Source organism: Ruditapes philippinarum, unplaced genomic scaffold (assembly GCF_026571515.1).
Source record: "Ruditapes philippinarum isolate M1 unplaced genomic scaffold, ASM2657151v2 ctg3159_1_1_1_1, whole genome shotgun sequence".
Lineage (NCBI taxonomy): Eukaryota > Metazoa > Mollusca > Bivalvia > Venerida > Veneridae > Ruditapes > Ruditapes philippinarum.
The window spans coordinates 1-20355 of NW_026853707.1; the positions used below are offsets into that span (position 1 = coordinate 1).

Below are 20355 nucleotides of genomic sequence, written 5' to 3' on the forward strand. Positions count from 1 at the left end.
TCACAGAAGCTTTTAATATCAAGTGCCCTGGCACATATTGTCGGGGTTTTTGTGATTGGATAATATTTGACCTAATTATGGCCCTTTGTTGTTTTTTCTTTATATAGAATATATAGTGAAACAATTTTTTCTGTGCGCAAACTCCTCCTATATTTTTCTACGGATTTTGACCAAACATTTACAGAAGCTTTGTCATCAAGTGCCCTGGCACATATTGTCCGGGTTTTGCCATTGGATAATATTTGACCTAATTATGGCCCTTTGTTTTTTTTTTCTTATATAGAATATATAGTGAACAATTTCTTCTGTGCGCAACTCCTCCTACATTTCTCAACGGATTTTGACCAAACTTTTACAGAAGCTTTGTCATCAAGTGCCATGGCACATATTGTCCGGGTTTTGCCATTGGATAATATTTGACTTAATTATGGGCCTTTGTTTTTTTTCCTTCCTATATAGAATATATAGTGAACAATTTCTTCTGTGCGCAACTCCTCCTACATTTCTCAACGGATTTTGACCAAACTTTCACAGAAAGCTTTAATATCAAGTGCCCTGGCACATATTGTCGGGGTTTTTGTGATTTGATAATATTTGATGTAATTATGGCCCTTTGTTTTTTTCCTTATACAGAATATATAGTGAACCAATTTCTTCTGTGCTGAACTAGTCCTACATTTTCTCAACAGATTTGTTCAAACTTTCACAGAAGCTTTGTTATCAAGTGCCCTGGTGCATATTGTTAGGGTTTTGTGATTGGATAATATTTGACCTAATTATGCCCCTTTGTTTTTTTTCCTTATACAGAATTATCAATATGTAGTGAACAAATTCTTCTGTGCTGAACTAGTCCTACATTTCTCAACAGATTTTGTTCAAACTTTCACAGAAGCTTTGTCATCATGTGACCTGGTGCATATTGTAGAGGTTTTGTGATTGGATAATTTTTGACCTAATTATGGCCCTTTGTTTTTTCTCCTTATACAGAATACATTTTTTCCTTATACAGAATATACAGTGAACACTTCTTCTGTGGCAATTCCTCCTACATTATTCATGTTTTACATTGCACATAGTTACATTGTTTATTGCTTGCATTTGTATTACAAATACAACATATTTATCTACAATGGAGATAATTGAAAACCTGGTTTCGTGGCATTGCCATGTTTCTTGTTACATTTATATTATGATTCTGTAAATTTGTTCTAGGCTATAGAGAGGTTAAATATCAAGGCAAACTTCTGGAGAGATTTAATTACTGATGAACCATTTATTAGAAAAGAGCTTATTACAATACAGGTAAGCAAAGTTAAACAAGTAGTAATGTTGAATTAACTAGGGAAAAAATGTGTGAATGTAACAAAAATTATACTTGTGACAAAATCTGGATAACAGTAATAACTTTTTGTTTATAGTCACATAAACTTAAAAAATACATACATGTTTAAAAATTTGCTCAGATGCCAAAGTCTAGACAGTTCAATTTAAACAAAACTTATCAGCAGGCGTGGCTTAAGTGTTTCTATAGGAAACTATGCAAAATATAATCATGGACAGTGTCTTACAGGGGTTCAAATGAGGTCTTAAAGCGTTAAAAACATAAAATTTGAAATTCTGTCATCTGAGATCATCTGGGGCACTTAAAATGAAAAAAATGCAAAAGATTATTAACCCATTACTTCATATACACGCCTTTTAACGCCTTTATCACCCCCCCCCCCCTTTTTGTTGTCTCAAATGATGAAAAAATGCCTTATTTAGGCCCCAAACACTTGTTTTTGTTTGAGAAATGTTGTTAAAAAAAGTGACCTCTTTTTCGGCGCGGCCCCCAAACCAAAAGATACATCAGGGGGTTGCCAGAAGGGGGATGTGCCCCCTTCTGTTTGGGGGGTTTGAAGGGGGGCGGAGTCCCCCTCATCGCCAAGAAAATTTTGGACTTGTGAGAGGCTCTTAAATGACCCCAGATTGATCATAAGGTAACGTGTAACCAACGCTGAAAAGCATTTGACTCTATCTCAATCCATTGAAAAGTTACAGCACTTTGAAATCAATTTTGATGGAAAAAATCAACGCAAAATAGTGATTTTTTGGCAATTTTGAGATGTCCCCTCGTTGCCATGGTAACAGAAAATTTAAGCCTGAGCATGTTGTTGCAAGGGCAATGATCCAGTCAACATTTGTGCCAAGTTTGATTAGTGTTGAAGCAGTTTTTATAGTATTATAGCAATTTGAACTTGTAACAGGAGACTTTTCAATGAAAACAGCCATTTTTCACAAAATGCTCATGAAGTAATGGGTTAAGAAAGATACCTCGAAATAAACTGAAATTTATTTTTTAATGGTGTATCTTAGACCAATTCAAGTTCATTCAGACACTTCATTTTTGAGACATTTTGCACAATAACAATGCTTTTCTGATAACACAGAATGTGTAAATGCTCTGAAATTTTGTACCATAGTTATTGGGCCAGACCTACAATTGTTTTTTAAATTGTATATAAATTTGGAAAAATGATTTCCAGTCCATTATGTCACAAAACATTAGTGGAGTTTCTTAAAAGTATTTTCTTGAAATGTATCATGGTCACTGTGAAATGCCGATATGTTTATTGTAAGAGTTCCTTCAAAATCTAGTAGTACATATGTAATATGGAAATGTTCATATTTTCACCTTAGTGCAATAACTGGTTAACTCCCATTAAATTCAGAAGGACTTAACCTGTTACTGCACTAAGGTGAAACTATGTTTATTGTAGAAGCTCCTATATTTCTACATATGTTGTACGTGCATTCTAAATTTAAGTTTTTCATCACTTTCAGGACCCATCAAATCTTGATAAATTCAACATACAGAAGTTTTATTATGTGAAAAACAATTTAAAGGCGGGAGAAGAAGGTAGAGTAAATAGATTTATTTAACTTCAGTGAGGTATTGAAATTTATGAATGAAATAAAGGAAAGTTCAAAACCATTGAGATGTTTCTTGCTTTGTATATTGAATTGTATTTATAATCTGGAAAAAAAATGTGCATAAGGAATAAAAAAACTTATAAAAATATTCTGTAATAATATAAGGATTTCATTAAAATGAGCACTGCAGTGTGTTTTTCCCCCAGTCTTTTGTGAATGGGACGTTATGCTGTTAAGATTTAGCTATTAAATGATGAAAATATGTGTTCTTTAATAAAGTCTCATTGGTTATATGTAAAAAACACTGCATTGGACTATTAAAAGAATAGCGAGAGCTATTGTACTCATGTCAGTGTCACATTTCAGTTTAGTTAGTATGTATCTCCAAAACAACTGTAGTGAATGGATGGCATGTATTTGAGAGCATATTAGGAGGTCACTGTCCAAGGCCCATAACTCTTACATGGATTTTGACAAAAAAAATCTGTTTTTGAACTTAGAAAATTCTCCAGGCTGTTGTTTTGTCATCAAGCACTGAAAATAGTGATCAGACTGTCCTACCGACACCTCTTGTTTTGTTTTAAATTTGTTTTTGTTTTCCTTTTTTTTTTGAAGATCTTGTTTTAACTTTGATATACACAAAGACAAATGAGCCGCGTCACGACAAAACCAACATAATTGGTTTGCGACCAGCATGGATCCAGACCAGCCTGCGCATCCGCGCAGTCTGATTAGGATCCATGCTGTTCGCTATCAGTTTCTCTACTTGTAATAGGGTTGGTAAGCGAACAGAATGGATCCTGATCAGACTGCGTGGATGCGCAGGCTGGTCTGGATCCATGCTGGTCGCAAATGCACTATGTTGGTTTTGTCATGACACGGCTCAAATAAGGTTTGTATTTATTTTGCATGTTATAGATGAAGATGGGGGTAGCAGAGGCAGTACAAGTAAACTGAAGACTGTGAACGCTGAGACACAAGATATCCTAGAGACACTAGAGAAGGAATATCAGGCCCCGGTATTTTATTAGTTGTAAAGATATCTTAGAGGTTATATGGCCCTATATAAAATATTTTTGCTTATATAACTGAGCCACTAGGCAAACTACTGTTTATATATGGCCATATAACCCATCAAGAGTCTTTATATCCAATTTTTAATACAGCAAACTTTCTCTTTGGGAAAAAAAAAGAGATTTCTTCATAAATTGACAGTGGCTGTGTACATGTATATGTAATTATATAAACATTACGGTTAGCTAAGGATAAGCGACATTACAAATGTGCAGTGATATAAAATTAGTTATTGATATGTCTTACAGGTTATATAACTCAGTATAAATGATTCTAAGTTTATACAGTCGAGACTGCCTAAGCGACCCCCTGAATTAAACGACTCCCTGTCTTATCCGACCTTGTTTCAGTACTCCCAACGTATTTTCCTATATAAATGGTCTGATTTAAACGACTCCCTGTCATATGTGACAAGCGACCCTAATTGTCTGGTCCCAATTCAATTTAAATCCTAATACAAAAAATAAAATTAAATTTTATATGATATAGACCCTTTCATTTAAGACCGTATTCAAGTTGTCGCCCTTGGATGAGGTCATTGGGGGATACGGTGGACAGTGCCGATACGATTAAGTCTGGGATGTACGATGTGTCCCAGATTAAGTACAATAATAGAGGGATATAAAGATCTTAATCCTTTCTTTAATTGCCAAAATTTTGTGTAATTGAATAAGATATTACATAAAAAGGATGGTGAAATGAATAAATAAGAATGTTAACTATAATAAGGTTAACAATTTGTTTTAATAGTAGACTATATTGCTGGGCAACTGATCATGATAATCATGTTCGTTTAGGTAGTTTCGAAAAAAGGCTGCGTAATAATTAATTGCAAGATACTGGTTTATTAAAAATCATTTTGATTTAAGCATTACTTAGACGAAGACAAACAACAATATAAATCTATGTAATTTCAAAAAAAATGTAAAGGCATAAAAAGTAAAAATTCTTTTGAATGTACATGACTGTATACTAGCTATTTGTGTCGGCAAAAAATGCACTCTCAAAAACAATATAAAAAATACACCAATATATTTAAGCTGGTAAAGTAATATTTTCAACTTGAAACATTTTAATTTATACTCTGCTTATCAAATATTTAAAAAAATCACAAAAAAAACAACAAAAAAACAAGTTGTGAAACACGTTCGCAGAAATTCGTTAATTTTATTAACTGAATTATAATTTTACGTATTTTTGACTGTGCCAGTTGGTAGGACTCTTGATCGATTATCAAATCAGTAAGGCATGACCAATAAAGTCCCTAGGATGATCCATAACAAAATTTGGACCATAAATAGTTTGACAACTAACAAAAGTGACGTAATCTGATGTAATATTATAACTCTAAAAAATGCACCCTGGTGATTTATGATATCACAGCCAAGTGCTGCTTGTATATACAACATATGCACCCTGTTATTTAATATGTTACGGCCCAGTGGCGCTTATACACACACATCTATTTATCCATGAAATAAGTTACTGGGAAAAGGTCTTTATTTTTATAGCCATAAGAATAAATTTTTAATATCTATCGTCTGTTGCGAATCTAAAATAATAAAAGTCAATGCCTCATGGTTTTCGTTCTTTCCGGAATAATCATAAAATTAGATCTATATCCTTCACTGGTTCTTTGAAATATTTTTATACGGCATAATGAAAAAGAATCAGTAAGTATTGACATAATGCATTCTGTTATTGTTCTATTAAAGCTTGAAAAACAACTATTAAAAGATGGGGCAATCTTATTTTCATGTTTGTCAGAAACGCTGGAATTTTCTAAATGACAGAAATAACACAGAAAACTAGAAAATGGCCATTTAAATTTAAAATAGGCAATTTCAGTGTGTATGGGTGCTTATAAAATATTAAAATTCGATTTTTATAGTTACTAGCTTTTTATCCTGAGAAAATTTAGCTCTAATATATATATATTCACTTTGAAATTTCGCTGTTTCACTCCGTTCCCAATCTTTGTTTTTTTTTCTATTGTCTTGATATTGAATTTATGTATGCATTTGTTAATTTTTACATGTTATAATCATAATTGAACGGTCAGTATTTACGCATTTAACTTTTCAATAAGCTAACATTCTATGCGGCCTGCATAGTTTTATCCCCCATTTACGTCACATCCGGTAAGGGAAGTAACTCTTCCCTGACTGTTATCGCTTAAATGAAAGGGTCTATACATGCGAATATATTTGTTTTACATGGATATTTATTTTATTTACATAAATTTTTTTAAGAATACCTACTGTATGTTTATTTGCAATAGGTTAGATATTATTCCTTCACACAGTTATGTATGTTAAGTCACAATGGTTTATAGACAGATAGATGGTATTTAAATTTAATTTTCTCTGAGACTGTATTTAGAGACTCCCTGTCATATGTGAACTTTTTCTGAAGATCCCTTGGAAAGTCACATATGACAGTCTCGACTGTATAACCAGAGCTATTAGGTTAGGGTTACAATATAACCAGAGCTGTTTCTACAGGGCCATATAACATATCAGACATCTTGATAACAAATTTGTAATTCAGCAAAATTACTTTCTTTGCAAAAAAAAAACAAACGAAAATTTCTTAATAAATGGACAACAGCTGTAGGGCTGGGGCGAGTATCTGAGTACTCGGATAATCAAGAATCAAAATGAAAAATCGAGTACGAATATTCGTCAGTCCAGGGATCGTGGATTGCGATCTTATTTGTTTATTATACATTCGCTGTTTCTTACACTTTAAATGTCAACAAAAAAATCAATTTGTGTATGAATTATGCGACGTTTACCTAAATTAAAGACAGAAAGTAAACAAACATGTACCATGATGCTGAGCTAGGAAGTCATTCGTTTCGAAAAGGGAATCACTTTATCTTTATTGAGCGCTTGTTTTTATAAGAAAATAAATAAATATTTTTAGTCGCTATGTATAGATCTATAATGAAGTGACATGTATTGAAGACTGTTTTATTCTTAAGGATCCTAAATTTGCGAAACGCAAGTTAATACGTCAGTTTGACATCACATGTATTGGCTGAAAAGGAGTCGCGCCAATATAAAATCCCACCAGCAAAATTTACTTCAAATTTTTGGAAATACTTGTCTTTTCATGTGATCATGGTGATTAGACAAGTTCGTTGTACCGCCTGTATAAGCCAATTGGCCATGACATGTTTTACAAACTGCTTTTTCCTCATTTTCATTGAAAGTAAATTTTGCTGGTGGAATTTTATATTGGCGTGACTGGTTTTCAACCTTTTAACCTAGTTTATATTTGCATGTTTAATGAAATTAATGTTTAGTATTGTTTTAAGAAGAAAAAAAACATGTTTTCAGAACTAATGTTCATGTTTTTATGAGTGTCTTGATAACAAAAGATTTGTGGTTTGATTTGTGAATCGCAAGTGCTGAATCATGGATCAGATAGGATCGTCACTTATCCGACGATCCACACCCCTAAACAGCTGTTATATAGTTTATATAATGCCTCGCTATTATCCAATGAAAATCAATGTTACAAACATGCATTATTATAAAACTGCTGGTAGATATAGCCTGAAACATTGTTTTACTAACATATTTCCACTGTGTATGCCATGAGTTACAATGGTGAATTTATAATTGATATTTTGTCTGAAGATATTTCATATTTCTTGGATCTATGTCAATTTAACTGGTTTATGCCTTGTTATATCAAATCATGACATAACAATGTTCATTTGATAAATAATTCTGTAGATGTTATTGAATTTTGTTTCAATTTAACATGATATGTGCAAATATGTATATATATTTAATGGACAAAATTTTCACTCATTTATGATTTGTTCTTTTCATTTGCACTCAAATATAATTCCACTACAATGAAATTATAGAAGTATAATTTCATTGTCTAATGAAATGCAGGAACAAATCTAAGATTAAAATACCAATTTAAGTTTATAAAACAGTTTATACTGCGTGATTTCTCTCATTGTTTATATCAATACATGTATATCATATTTTGTTTATTTTTTTCTCTTCAGGAAAAGAAACCGGAGATCAAGAGAAAAGCTGACAGATTTAATTCTGTATGTATATAATTATACACTATATTCTAAATCTAAATGCTGTAGGATAAATCCTTATTGTTTACAATTTAGAAAATCTAACCTTACACAGAATTTGTTAAGATATTTACCTGTCCATTTAAATTTGTTTATAAGCTACGATAATGGCCCCCTTGGCAAGATGTTTAAGACTGCTGATTTTTTCATCTTTTTTATGTGAGTATTGCAGGACTTTGTAATGAAATTTTTGTTTTTCTTTGTACCATCATGTCTTTGCTCACTTTTCAATTTTCACTTTCATTGTTTGCTCAATATTCAATTCTTCCTCGCATTGAGTGTTTTCTGTAAGTCTATGTTAGATAATAAAATTTTCTATAATAATAAAAGGACTTCATTAAATTGAGCACTGCAGTGGGGTTTTCCCCTAATCTTTTATGAATGAGACTTTATAGTGTTAAGACTCATAACTCTGTTTTCTCTCTCATTGAAGCTTCATTATTCAGTTTTCCCTCTCTTGGAAGACATATTAGTTTTTCCTCACATTGTAAGCTAAATGATCTGTTTTCCCTCTCATTATAAGCTAATTAATCAGTTATGCCTCTCATTGTAAGCTAAATGATCAGTTTTGCCTCTCATTGTAAGCTAAATAATCAGTTTGGCCTCTCATTGTAAGCTAAATGATCAGTTTGGCCTCTCATTGTAAGCTAAGTGATCAGTTTGGCCTCTCATTGTAAGCTAAATAATCAGTTTGGCCTCTTATTGTAAGCTAAATGATCAGTTTGGCCTCTCATTGTAAGGTAAATGATCAGCTTGGCCTCTCAATGTAAGCTAAATGATCATTTTGGCCTCTCATTGTAAGCTAAATAATCAGTTTTGCCTCTCATTGTAAGCTAAATGATCAGTTTTGCCTCTCATTGTAAGCTAAATGATCAGTTTTGCCTCTCATTGTAAGCTAAATGATCAGTTTTGCCTCTCATTGTAAGCTAAATAATCAGTTTGGCCTCTCATTGTAAGCTAAATGATCAATTTGGCATTTCATTGTAAGCTAAATGATCAGTTTGGCCTCTCATTGTAAGCTAAATGATCAGTTTTGCCTCTCATTGTAAGCTAAATGATCAGTTTTGCCTCTCATTGTTAGCTAAATGATCAGTTTTGCCTCTCATTTTAGGCCCATTACTCCACAGGAGCAGTTGCAGCATCATTCACCTCAACAGCTATGGTTCCAGAGACAGAACATCATGCTGGTATGTTTGAAATTATCTAAAAGTTTTATTGTGCTGTTGTATGCTTGATGAAATATTATAATGCATACATTCTTATAAAAAAGATTTCAAAATACTGTAAATTGCATAAAGCTTTAAAGCAGCATGCCTCCAGATTCAGGCTGATTTCATGAAAATTTTTAAAATGTCTTAACATGTAAAATATTATCAAGTTATCAAGGAATATTGTCATTGCAAATTGCACTTTTAGTCCACGTAATTACAAGAAAGAGGTCAATATATGCAAAAGCCCTTACTGCGTTAGTTACACAGTAGAAAGAAGGTGATAAATTGTGCAGAATAAAACATTTACTTGAAATATTTTGTCTCATCTGGAGGCTTGTAGTTTTAACTCACTGTATTGTCATGTTGCTTTTATTTTTAGTGTCAGCCTAACTTGAATTATTAGAAACCAGGGTAATAATTATATAATGTTCCCAAACAAAATATTAGACTGTTTCTTTTAGTAAGTTTAGCAATGATTTTGTATGTGCCACTTACTTTTAACAATTTTTCAATAAGGTACTTTGGTATAAGTTTTTGTCCAAGATACAGATATTTCAACAATAAATAGTCTGCCAAGTACATTTTTAATCAGAATAAACTTTATGACTGCAGCTATCATTGATGAGGATATTATAAGGTATGGGAGATTAAAGAAGAAAGGATATGTACGTATTGTTACAAACTACGGTCAACTCAACATTGAGCTTCACTGTGATATGGTGAGATTATCTTATAACTTTTCTGTAGATTATGGTTATATATTAACTTACTGTAGATTATAGTTATATTTCACTTGCTTTCTGTAGATTATAAGTATAACTGACTTTTGTGTAGATTATGGTGATATTTAACTTACTTTTCTGTAGATTATGGTTATATATAACTTAGTTTTCTGTAGATTATGGTGATATATAACTTACTTTTCTGTAGATTATGGTGATACATAACTTACTTTTCTGTAGATTATGGTTATATATTAACTTACTGTAGATTATAGTTATATTTCACTTGCTTTCTGTAGATTATATGTATAACTTTCTTTAGTGTAGATTATGGTGATATAAAACTTACTTTTCTGTAGATTATGGTGATATATAACTTAGTTTTCAGTAGATAATGGTGATATATAACTTACTTTTCAGTAGATTATGGTGATATATAACTTACTTTTCTGTAGATTATGGTTATATATTAACTTACTGTAGATTATAGTTATATTTCACTTGCTTTTTGTAGATTATATATATAACTTACTTTTGTGTAGATTATGGTGATATATATAACTTAATTTTCTGTAGATTATGGTGATATATATAACTTACTTTTCTGTAGATTATGGTGATATATTACTTAGTTTTCAGTAGATAATGGTTATATATAACTTACTTCTCTGTAGATTATGGTGATATATAACTTACTTTTCTTTAGATTATTGTGATATATAACTTACTTTTCTGTAAATTATGGTTATATGTAACTTGCTTTTCTGTAGGTTATGGTTATAAATAACTTACTTTTCAGTAGATTATGGTTATATTACAGTGGCGGATATCTGATAATTTCACAGTGATATGAAATGTAATTTTCCTGTAATAGAACTTAACTTGAATGTGAAGAATAGCATATGTAACAAACGAAAGAAAATTTTGGCAGAAATATAATCTAGAGTAAAAATATACATGTACATAAAAACTGTCAGTACATAAACAGTTGCATGGAGCAAACAGTTTGAACTTTTCTTTTCCACAGCTGTCATGTTTGATTGATGCACTCTTATTTTATATTCAAATATTCTAGGTGCCAAAGACTTGTGAGAATTTTATCAAGTTATGTAAGAAGGGATATTACAATGATACAGTGTTCCATAGGCTTATCAGGAATTTCATGGTAAACTTTTCGTTATAGTTTCGCTATATAATATGATATTATTTTTAGTTAAATATCAAAACTTTGATGGCGAAATTGAAAATATGAAGAATTTCTGTATACGCTTCATGGATAAAGCTATTCTAAGAACATGAGAGTTTTTCTTCTTTTAGATGAAATTGTCATGTAATATCTTGTAAACATTATGATATCACTTAAAGGAAGTGTTTCTAGGCTTTATTCAAGGAAATTATATTGAGAAAATAAATTTCCAGTGTCATAAGGTATTAACTACTTGTAAAAAATGTATATTTTTGATGTCTGGGAGAGTAATAGAGCCACAATATAGAAATATGATAGTTCAGGTGTACCAGTACATTTTGAATAATTTGCCGATAGAAGGAAGTGTAAAAGAAGATTTTGTTTTGCAGATCCAAGGAGGGGATCCTACAGGTACTGGCACAGGTATGTTATACTCTTGGTACTATTTGTTTTAAACAATTCATTTCAATCTTAATTTCAATTTTCTATATTGGAGTCAATTTCCATAAATCTGATATTTTTATATCAACCTTAAAGGGACTCCACTGAGGATTTTTGACATGACGGACCTCAAAATAATTTTTGGTGATTAATGTTCTATTTCATGTAGATGTAGACCAATAACTCACGCGCAGAATTTCAGATCGTTCTCTCATTCCGTTTTTCGAGAATAATGATTCTAACTGTGAAAAATGACCCCAAATAGAAAAGGTTACAACGCTTTTCACTGGAATCGTGCTAAGAAGGGCACAAAAATACTACTTTCAATTTATATTTCTTAACTATCATTTCAGATTTGCATATACACAAAATTTACTTCTGTTTTAAGTGCCCCAGCTGATCTATTTAAGAAATTAAGATTTTATGTTTTTAGGCTTTTGAACATGAGTGGAGTTCCTTTAAAGTACTAAGCTTCCAGTAGTATTTAGTTTACTAGTATTTCTACAGCAATAATGTTAGTAATGTTTGAATATAGGTGGAGAATCATGTTGGGGAGGTAGTTTTAAGGACGAGTTTAAACCCAATCTTACACACGCAGGACGAGGTATTCTCAGTATGGCTAACTCAGGACCGAACACGAACAAATCTCAGTTGTAAGTATATTGATCACTTTGCATAAAACAGCGGTCGATCATTTGAAAAGACATTGTTAGAACCCATGGCACACATTCTGTATGTTCTACATTTGATACTGGTATATGGTTAATAGCCTGGGTTTTTGAGGTGATGGAAAAAAATGTGAGAAATGTGCATAACCAAGCTTTTTATTTCCTTGTATCTATCAATAAATAGGGGTTTGAGGGGGTTAATGTTCATTTTCAGTGTGTCTGTGTGTGGACAATTGTATCCTTAGCTGTTACATCATTCTTCTTTAAACTAGGGCCTTATTTTAAGATAACAATTTGCTGGGAGTTTAAGTTGAGTTATTTAAGTATGAGCATGGATCCTAAAATAACAATGTCATTCAAAGTCAAGTGGTAAAATTTCAGAAAAATTTCATCATGATGTTATTACTCATTTCAGATTTTAGATAGGGCTGCTATTTGTGGCTTACTGATTTAACTGATTTACTTACTTTGTTTTTCAAGCTGAGTAGAAATTTCTTTACTGTGTACATGCAAGTTGTTCTGAAAGCAGCAGGCCACCAGATTCATTCTAATTTTTATAAAAAAATTGAAAATACTAGTATTCTTAAAAGTAAAATAGTGTTGAAAGTAATTTACACATTGCAAACAACACTTACAATCCATGCCAATGTCAAAATAGATGTCAAAATATGCCAAAAAAGCCCTTACTGTGTTAGTCACACAGTAGAAATATTGTGATATCAGCCATTAATCACACATAACATTATTACTTGTATCTTGAATTTTACTTTTCTTAAAATCTAAAAATACATTTTTTCCAGTTTTATTTTTCTAAAATATTTTGGAGCATGACACTTTAAAAGTTACACATGTAAAAGTTGAGTTGAGTATTTGTATATACTATACACTGTGCATTTATTACTTTAAGGGTACTCTTTGAATGTTAATTCTTTAAATGGATTATCTGAGTTAAACAGACATCTATTTACCCCCATTACATAACATTTAGAATACCTAATCGCTTTCACATATTAATTTGGTTAATGCACTAGATCACTTTTGAAGGGAGCTATAGCAGTTAGTGTATTGCACTTGTCAGGGTCATATTACAGTTTATATTTAATGTTGAAAGATAGAAAGTGTCCATAATAAGTAGACTGATGTATTCTTCTATTACAGCTTCTTAACATTTAGATCTGCTAAACATTTGGATGGGAAACATACTGTGTTTGGAAGGTTAGTTATTGTTACTACAAATTTATACCTTAAGAGTCGAAAGACATATCTTAAAACATACCGTCAGACAGCATGTTGAAATAGAACACTAGATTAAAATAGAGAATTTTTATGCCCTGCCTTGCTTATTTTGGAGTTATTGCCCTTTGTTCATTTTTACACTTTGAACATTGTCCAGGACATAGCTCTGAAAGTATAATAGATATAAACAAGACACTTTGTAGGTAGATAGATCTCATAGGGTAGAAGTGCAGTGGAAAGAACAGTAACTCTGCTCTGCCTTATTTTTGAGTTATTACACTGAACTTTGTCTGGGATATAACTCTGAAACTACAAGAGGTATACTTTTCTGTGTCCAAAACCTATTTGGGAAGAATCACGCAGTTCAACCGGCTCTTGTTTGAATGTGTGGTAAGATGTTAAGTAGGTAAGAGAAGGCTGACAAACTATGTAAGCACATTTCGCCAGTTTGTCTGAGTCAGACTTCTAAAATAAAACCGGAAAATTAAAATTATCATGTACAAGAGGGGAAAAAAAATATTTTAGTACATTGTTAACTTAGAATTAAGTGTAAAAGTTAATGGCTCTTCAATTTGATTTCTGATGAATAAATGGAAAGTATTTCACCATATTCTTGTCTAATATCATTCAGTCAGATAGTATTTATAATTATGTACATTCACATTAGCCTGCCCTGACTATCAGTATAACTTTATCCATATAAGTGTCACATCTGCTGTTACAGAGTAGTTGGTGGCTTAGAAACTCTAGATGCTGTAGAGAAGATAGATGTGGACAAGAAAGACAAGCCTGTTGTATGTCTCAGTTGTTGTTTTGAAGTTCTTGTTCAATAAATAGAGGATATTGAATGAGTGTAAGTTCAGTACTGAATTTATTGCACGAGTTGAATAAAATTATATTATGCGAGCCTCTGGCGAGCATAATATTATTTTATTCAACGAGTGCAATAATTTCAGTAATGAAATTACACGAATTGAATATTCTATTTATCACATACCCAAAATAAAGACCGTTTAAAGTGAAATAAGAGTCATTTTTATTGACGCGCCTATAGTACAACGCTAACATTTAGCGCATCTGTATAACGCTAATGACGTCACGTCAAAATATATGCACGGCTGTGCAATACCATATTTACGGAGTCGCAAAATCGGCACGGGAGTGTGATAAATGACATATTTGTTCGCTGTTTGATGGTTATCCGGAAAATGGATTAACTCTTAGCTAAGCCATAGTACACAATGTCCTTAAAGTTATGTATGCGGCATGGCCGAGTGGTTAACGCTTCAGACTAGTAATCTTATGATGGCTACCCGCATGGGTTCAAACCCTGACAGGGGCAAGTCGTTGTTTCCTTGAGCAAGAAACTTTACACTCATTGCTCAGTACTGGTTGGTTCAAGGAACGGATTCGAAAGTGTGTTTATAAGGTAATAGCTTCCTACACAATCGAACTAAAATAAATTCTGTATAAACCAAGTCAATCTGCTTTGCAAATCGCAACTTTTTAGCCCAGGGAACAACCTTAAAATTTTTAGGACACTTCACCCATCTTCAATTTTCGTATGGAGAATCTAAGTTAAATTTATCCATTATTAGTCGGCCGTTTTTGGATGATTTAATTTACATCATAGCAATCAATGCACACCAACTACGTTGGCTGTTAATATGTCATATACATATATATTTTGAACAGAACAGAAAGTGACGTCATCTGTTAATGACATCATCAGTACACAAAGTCCTGACGATGTCATTATATTTGGCGCCAAAAATTCTACTCTAGTTTTATATTTTGTGCTGCTGTAGTTTTATTAATATACCTGACTTGGTTTCGCATTTACAAGACTGTTTTCATTATTAAATGAACACCCCTCATAACATTAAGATTTTACTTAATTTTATATTTACCATATTTAATTTAAGTATCATACGTACTCCATGTCATATTTTATTAAATAAATTTCAAAATATTGTTGTAGTATGGTCATTGAGTTAATGAAATAATAATATCATAAGCAAAGCATTTCTTTGTTATTTATGAATGTATGATGATTTTAATGTTTGACTGTTACAGAAAGAGATAAAGATTGAAGGATGTGCTGTGTTTGTTAACCCCTATGAAGAGGTCGATGAAGAGGTAATTTTATAGCTTTTTTGACAGGTTATATGGCCCTATATAAATGGTTGATTGGAAATATAACCCAAGCTGCATGGCTATATAACCTGTCAGGGAATTTGTAATACAGCAAATTTCCTTCTTTAGAGAAAAATGTAAAATGTCTGCATAAGTTGACAGCAGCCGTGTAAATAAAACTATATAAATGTCATGATTATCCAATGAAAAGCAATGTTACAAACATGCAGTATTATAAGTTCCGATGTAATAGTTTTCACAGTAGAATAGCTCTGGGAGAATCATACCTGATTAGCTTTTGCAACCAATATATAGCCAGCCTAACCTGTACATTCTAGGGGCGTCTGTGGCTGCCTTGTTAAGGTCATTGATTTAAAACCACTTGCAACTCACTGCTGTAGGTTTGAATCCTGCAAGGGAATTTGGATTCTTTTTATATGAGGAAGCTCTCCAGCTAGCTTACAGAATGTCAGTGGTTCTGCTCAGGTGACCTTTTGTGCCTGAAATAATGCACGGAGGTGCACTCTAGTTCTTCTTCACCAGTAAAGTTGGAAAGTCACCATTTGTCCTATACAGTGTTAGTGCAACATAAAACCCAACCAGTCAAAAGTTAAAAACTCTGTATGTCCATGTATTATGACCAGGCTCTATGCCAGTGCCCCACAAAAAATGATGCTTTTTGCAGTGATAAAATAGTTTCTTGACAGTTTTCTTAGTATTGTATATAAGCAATTACAATGATCAACTATTACTATGATCAACTTATGTAACTGTGATTGTAATTATTTCAGTTGGCTAAGGAGAGAGAAGAGGAGTTAAGTCGACAGGCACAAGAAGATGCCGACAGAAAGAAGCCCAAGAGTAAAAAGGAGGAGCCCAGTTTTGTGCCAAAGTCATTTACATCAGGGGTTGGCAAATATATTAATCCAAGTACTTTGTAAGTTTGTTGATTTTTTGACACTCAAGTTTACCAGACAGAGTCTGACCTTCCCGTATCAATGACCTTGACCTTGAAGGAATGCTCGGGTCAAGTTCGAATTTTGTCATGGTTTGATTATTTTTGGCAGAATATGCCCCTTTCACTTTGAAAATAATATGGAATTTTCAGTTTCCGTTCATGATCTCCCAAATGGTATTACACATTCAACTCAAATATGACATATGAATACGTCAAAGGGACAGGCAGGTCAAGTTTGAATTTGGTCATGGTTCAATGATTTTTGGCAGAGTTATGCCCCTTTCACTTTGAAAAAAAGGAAATTTTCAGTTTCCATTCATTATCTCCCTAACAGTTGTACATATTCAACTCAAATTTTACATATGGATATGTCATAAGAATTCACTGGTCAAGTTTTTGGTTATGGTTTGATGATAGCTGACAGAGTTATCCCTCTTGAACTTTGAAAAAAAAGGACATTTTTAGTTTCCCTTCATTATCTCCCAAATTGTTGTACACATTCAAGTCAAATTTGACATATAGATACATCTCTGGAATAAGCAGTTCAAGTTTGAATTTGGTTGTGATTCAATGATTTTGGACAAAGTTATCTCTTTGAATGTTGGAAAAATTTTGAATTTTCAGTTTCAGCACTCATACTTTTGTGGACATGTATGTAGTCATTATGTAGTCATTATTTTGGCTACAAATATGCAATATGCAATTTACAAAATGTTAACTTGAACTTTGTATATAAATGGTTTGTGTTTACATTGAATAGTTTTAAGGGCTTTGAACTTAAAATGAAAAAAATAGTTTGTGCAAACAAAGTTGGAACTAAATATTATAGCATCTGAAATTTTTGCTGCATGCAGGGACATCTGTGGCATGATGACACATTTCTAGTTTCTTTCGTGTTTTCTTTAAGATTTGTGTAATCTTTTTTCATTGTTTGCTTTTAGAAAAGGTAAAAAAGTTGAGTGCTGCCCCCAACAGGTGGTGACTTGTTAATAAAAAATGGTTTCCAAATGATAACTCTTTAAAGACCTATTATGCTTGAGAAAAGCTATTTCATTTTATTTCTCAAAAATTGTTTATATTTGGTATTTTATCACAGTTTCATAAACATACTCATTTGCTATATATGTGAACTATGTTTTGCTTCTTTAGCTCTGTTGGCAATTGGTTAAGTTGTAGTGAAGTAGGTTTTTGTATTGAAGTCAAAATACTTCTTATTTAGTATAATATTTACATTTTGCTACCTTTACGACACATAACTACATGTTCAGTGAAATTCTTAAACCATCAGTTTTGCAGGAAAAAAAAAGAAAGATATAGAAAAAATGATTCACACATAATTATTGTTTATGAAATCACATGTTTAAAAAAAATTTTCTCGGTACACAGATGAAACAACATAGAATAAATGTTGAGTTTTAATTTGGATTCAGACCACTAAATATTAAAATAGTTTTATTCCAAAAATATTGTTTCCAAAATGATAACTGTAAGGAGTCAAACGAATGTTTTTTTAAACAAACTTTTTAGATTTTGACCAAACTTCACAGAAATGATCCTTAGGTGACCCTGTACAAAAGTTACATAAATGGTTCTAGTCTAATGCATAAGTAGGAGCTTGAAATAGACTTTAAAAGGGAAATAATTAAAAATTTCCTTTCCAGAAACTACAATGCCCAGAGCTTAGATATTTGTACATTGTATATAGCATTACCTACATTTAGTCGTCCTCTATAAAATTTCATAAATTATGGCCCTTTGGTCATTATTGGCCTTACCCAACGACAAACCCTATAAGATCTTAATACTGACTTTAGCATAGAAGAATAAACTGTGACCTTTTTCAAGCTATGTATCTCAGATGAGCAATCCAAAGCAATAATGGCCCTCTTGTCTTTTTTTTAAACATCAGTTTTGTAAACGAATATTATTGGAATATAATGATTGTTTTTTTTGTTTTTTTTTGATACCAAAGCAAATTGACACTAGACAAGAAATACATTTATTTAATTATCTTGATATTTCAGGAAAAGACATACCACAGATGATTCTGATTCCAGTACAGTAACTGCAAAGAAAAAAGTGAAGGCAAAATCTAGTTTGAGTGACTTTAGTTCATGGTGAACTGATTTATTTATATACATATATAATATTTGTTGTAATGATGAAATTCATGCACTGTGCATCATTTGTAATTTTCATACCATAATAAAATATTTTATCAATATATGTATATGATATTATGTTGTTCAATGTTATTGGTTGAAAAAATGCTATAAAACAGGTATTTTACTATAACAAGAACTTTCACAAGTTGGTAGACTATCTACATATCTATGTTTGTTGATAAGTGTCAGCAAATTTATTATGCTGCTTCCATTTAAGAAACATATCTGATTGACCATGTCTGTCATCTAATATCCATATCTCACAAAGGTGTTATGTTAATATCAGTATATAATATCTCAATATAATATGATAATTTGACTACAGTAAACGATTTCAACTTTCAGGGATTTCGGTCATGGATATGATATTGTATACAACTTATTATATTATTTTGTTAAAATTTTGGTTGTTGAAAGCTTCTGAAGTGCTCGTAGGTAATTTTTATACGAGAACTGTGTCTTGTGTCATCATATTCCATTAAAATATGAAATATTTTCATATATTCTCTGATCATTAAAAATGCGACATAGTAACTAGTATAATTAGTAGCTTTATCATTTACCTTGAATGCTTGCCTGTGTTCAATGGAAGGTACACATTTCTATTAAATAAATAATATCGATCTGAGCGGTGTTAATCTGAACGGTGTTAATCGGCTATTAAACACCGGTTTGGAGTTTTGATGTGTAGGAATACTCAATAGGCCACATTGGTCGCGTGTTGCTGGTTATCCCACGCCGATGGAATCGGAAGGGGGATATAGTTTTGGCGTTGTCCGTCCATCCGTCCGTCCGAATTTCGTTTCCGGAGTAGTTCTCTGCAAGTAATGGCTGGAATTCAACGAAACTGTATGGAAATCATCAATATCAAGAGGAGATGCGCATATCGTCAGCTTGTTCCGGTCAGACCCTTTAACTCAGAGTTATGGCCCTTGATTAGTTATGTAGTATGCATATAGAGTAAAAATCGTTTCCGCATTACTTCTCTGCAACTACTGCCTAGAATTCAACGAAACTTTATGGGAACCTTCAATACCAAAAGGAGATGTGCATATAGTGGCCTTGTTCCGGTCAGATACTTATAACTCAGATTTATGGCCCTTTATTAGTTATGTAGTATGCATACATCTCATTGGCATTTCCAGATATTACTATTTAACACAAAGTTATGGCTCTGTTATTGCCCTGAATATTTATCAAGTTCAAAGAATATTACTGTTTATGCCATGATTAATATAGAAATAAAGCCTTATGTCTTCAGTTGTTGTGTTAATAATAACCAGTACTCGGCGGGGGATATAAATTCAACGAATTTGCTTGTTGTTTTTTGCATTTACACAGAATTCTTATAAATATTTTAACGTATTAATTTGATGTGTGATAACATTTCGGTATTTATTCCTTTGAAATTTTGCATGTGATCGGTATTCAAATTGAGTGGAGGCGTGGGCGAGTAATTAACGCGTCGGATTAGTACCATCTTATTTCCTACAAAACTTCTACAAATAACAACTAAAACACTCGGATGCAA

General features: G+C 32.1%; 1 protein-coding gene across 1 annotated transcript; it reads left to right on the top strand.

Annotated features, from left to right (window-relative positions):
- Positions 1 to 1212: 1212 nt before the first annotated feature.
- Positions 1213 to 18889, top strand: LOC132737591 (RING-type E3 ubiquitin-protein ligase PPIL2-like; the record flags this gene model as incomplete). The annotated part of the gene is made up of 14 exons (XM_060724904.1): positions 1213 to 1302; positions 2824 to 2899; positions 3832 to 3932; positions 8021 to 8065; positions 9213 to 9288; positions 9925 to 10031; positions 11110 to 11199; positions 11610 to 11643; positions 12197 to 12314; positions 13488 to 13544; positions 14290 to 14359; positions 15642 to 15704; positions 16493 to 16638; positions 18684 to 18889. Coding segments are annotated over 14 exons (1170 nt in total), but the record flags the coding sequence as incomplete, so codon positions are not given.
- Positions 18890 to 20355: the final 1466 nt, after the last annotated feature.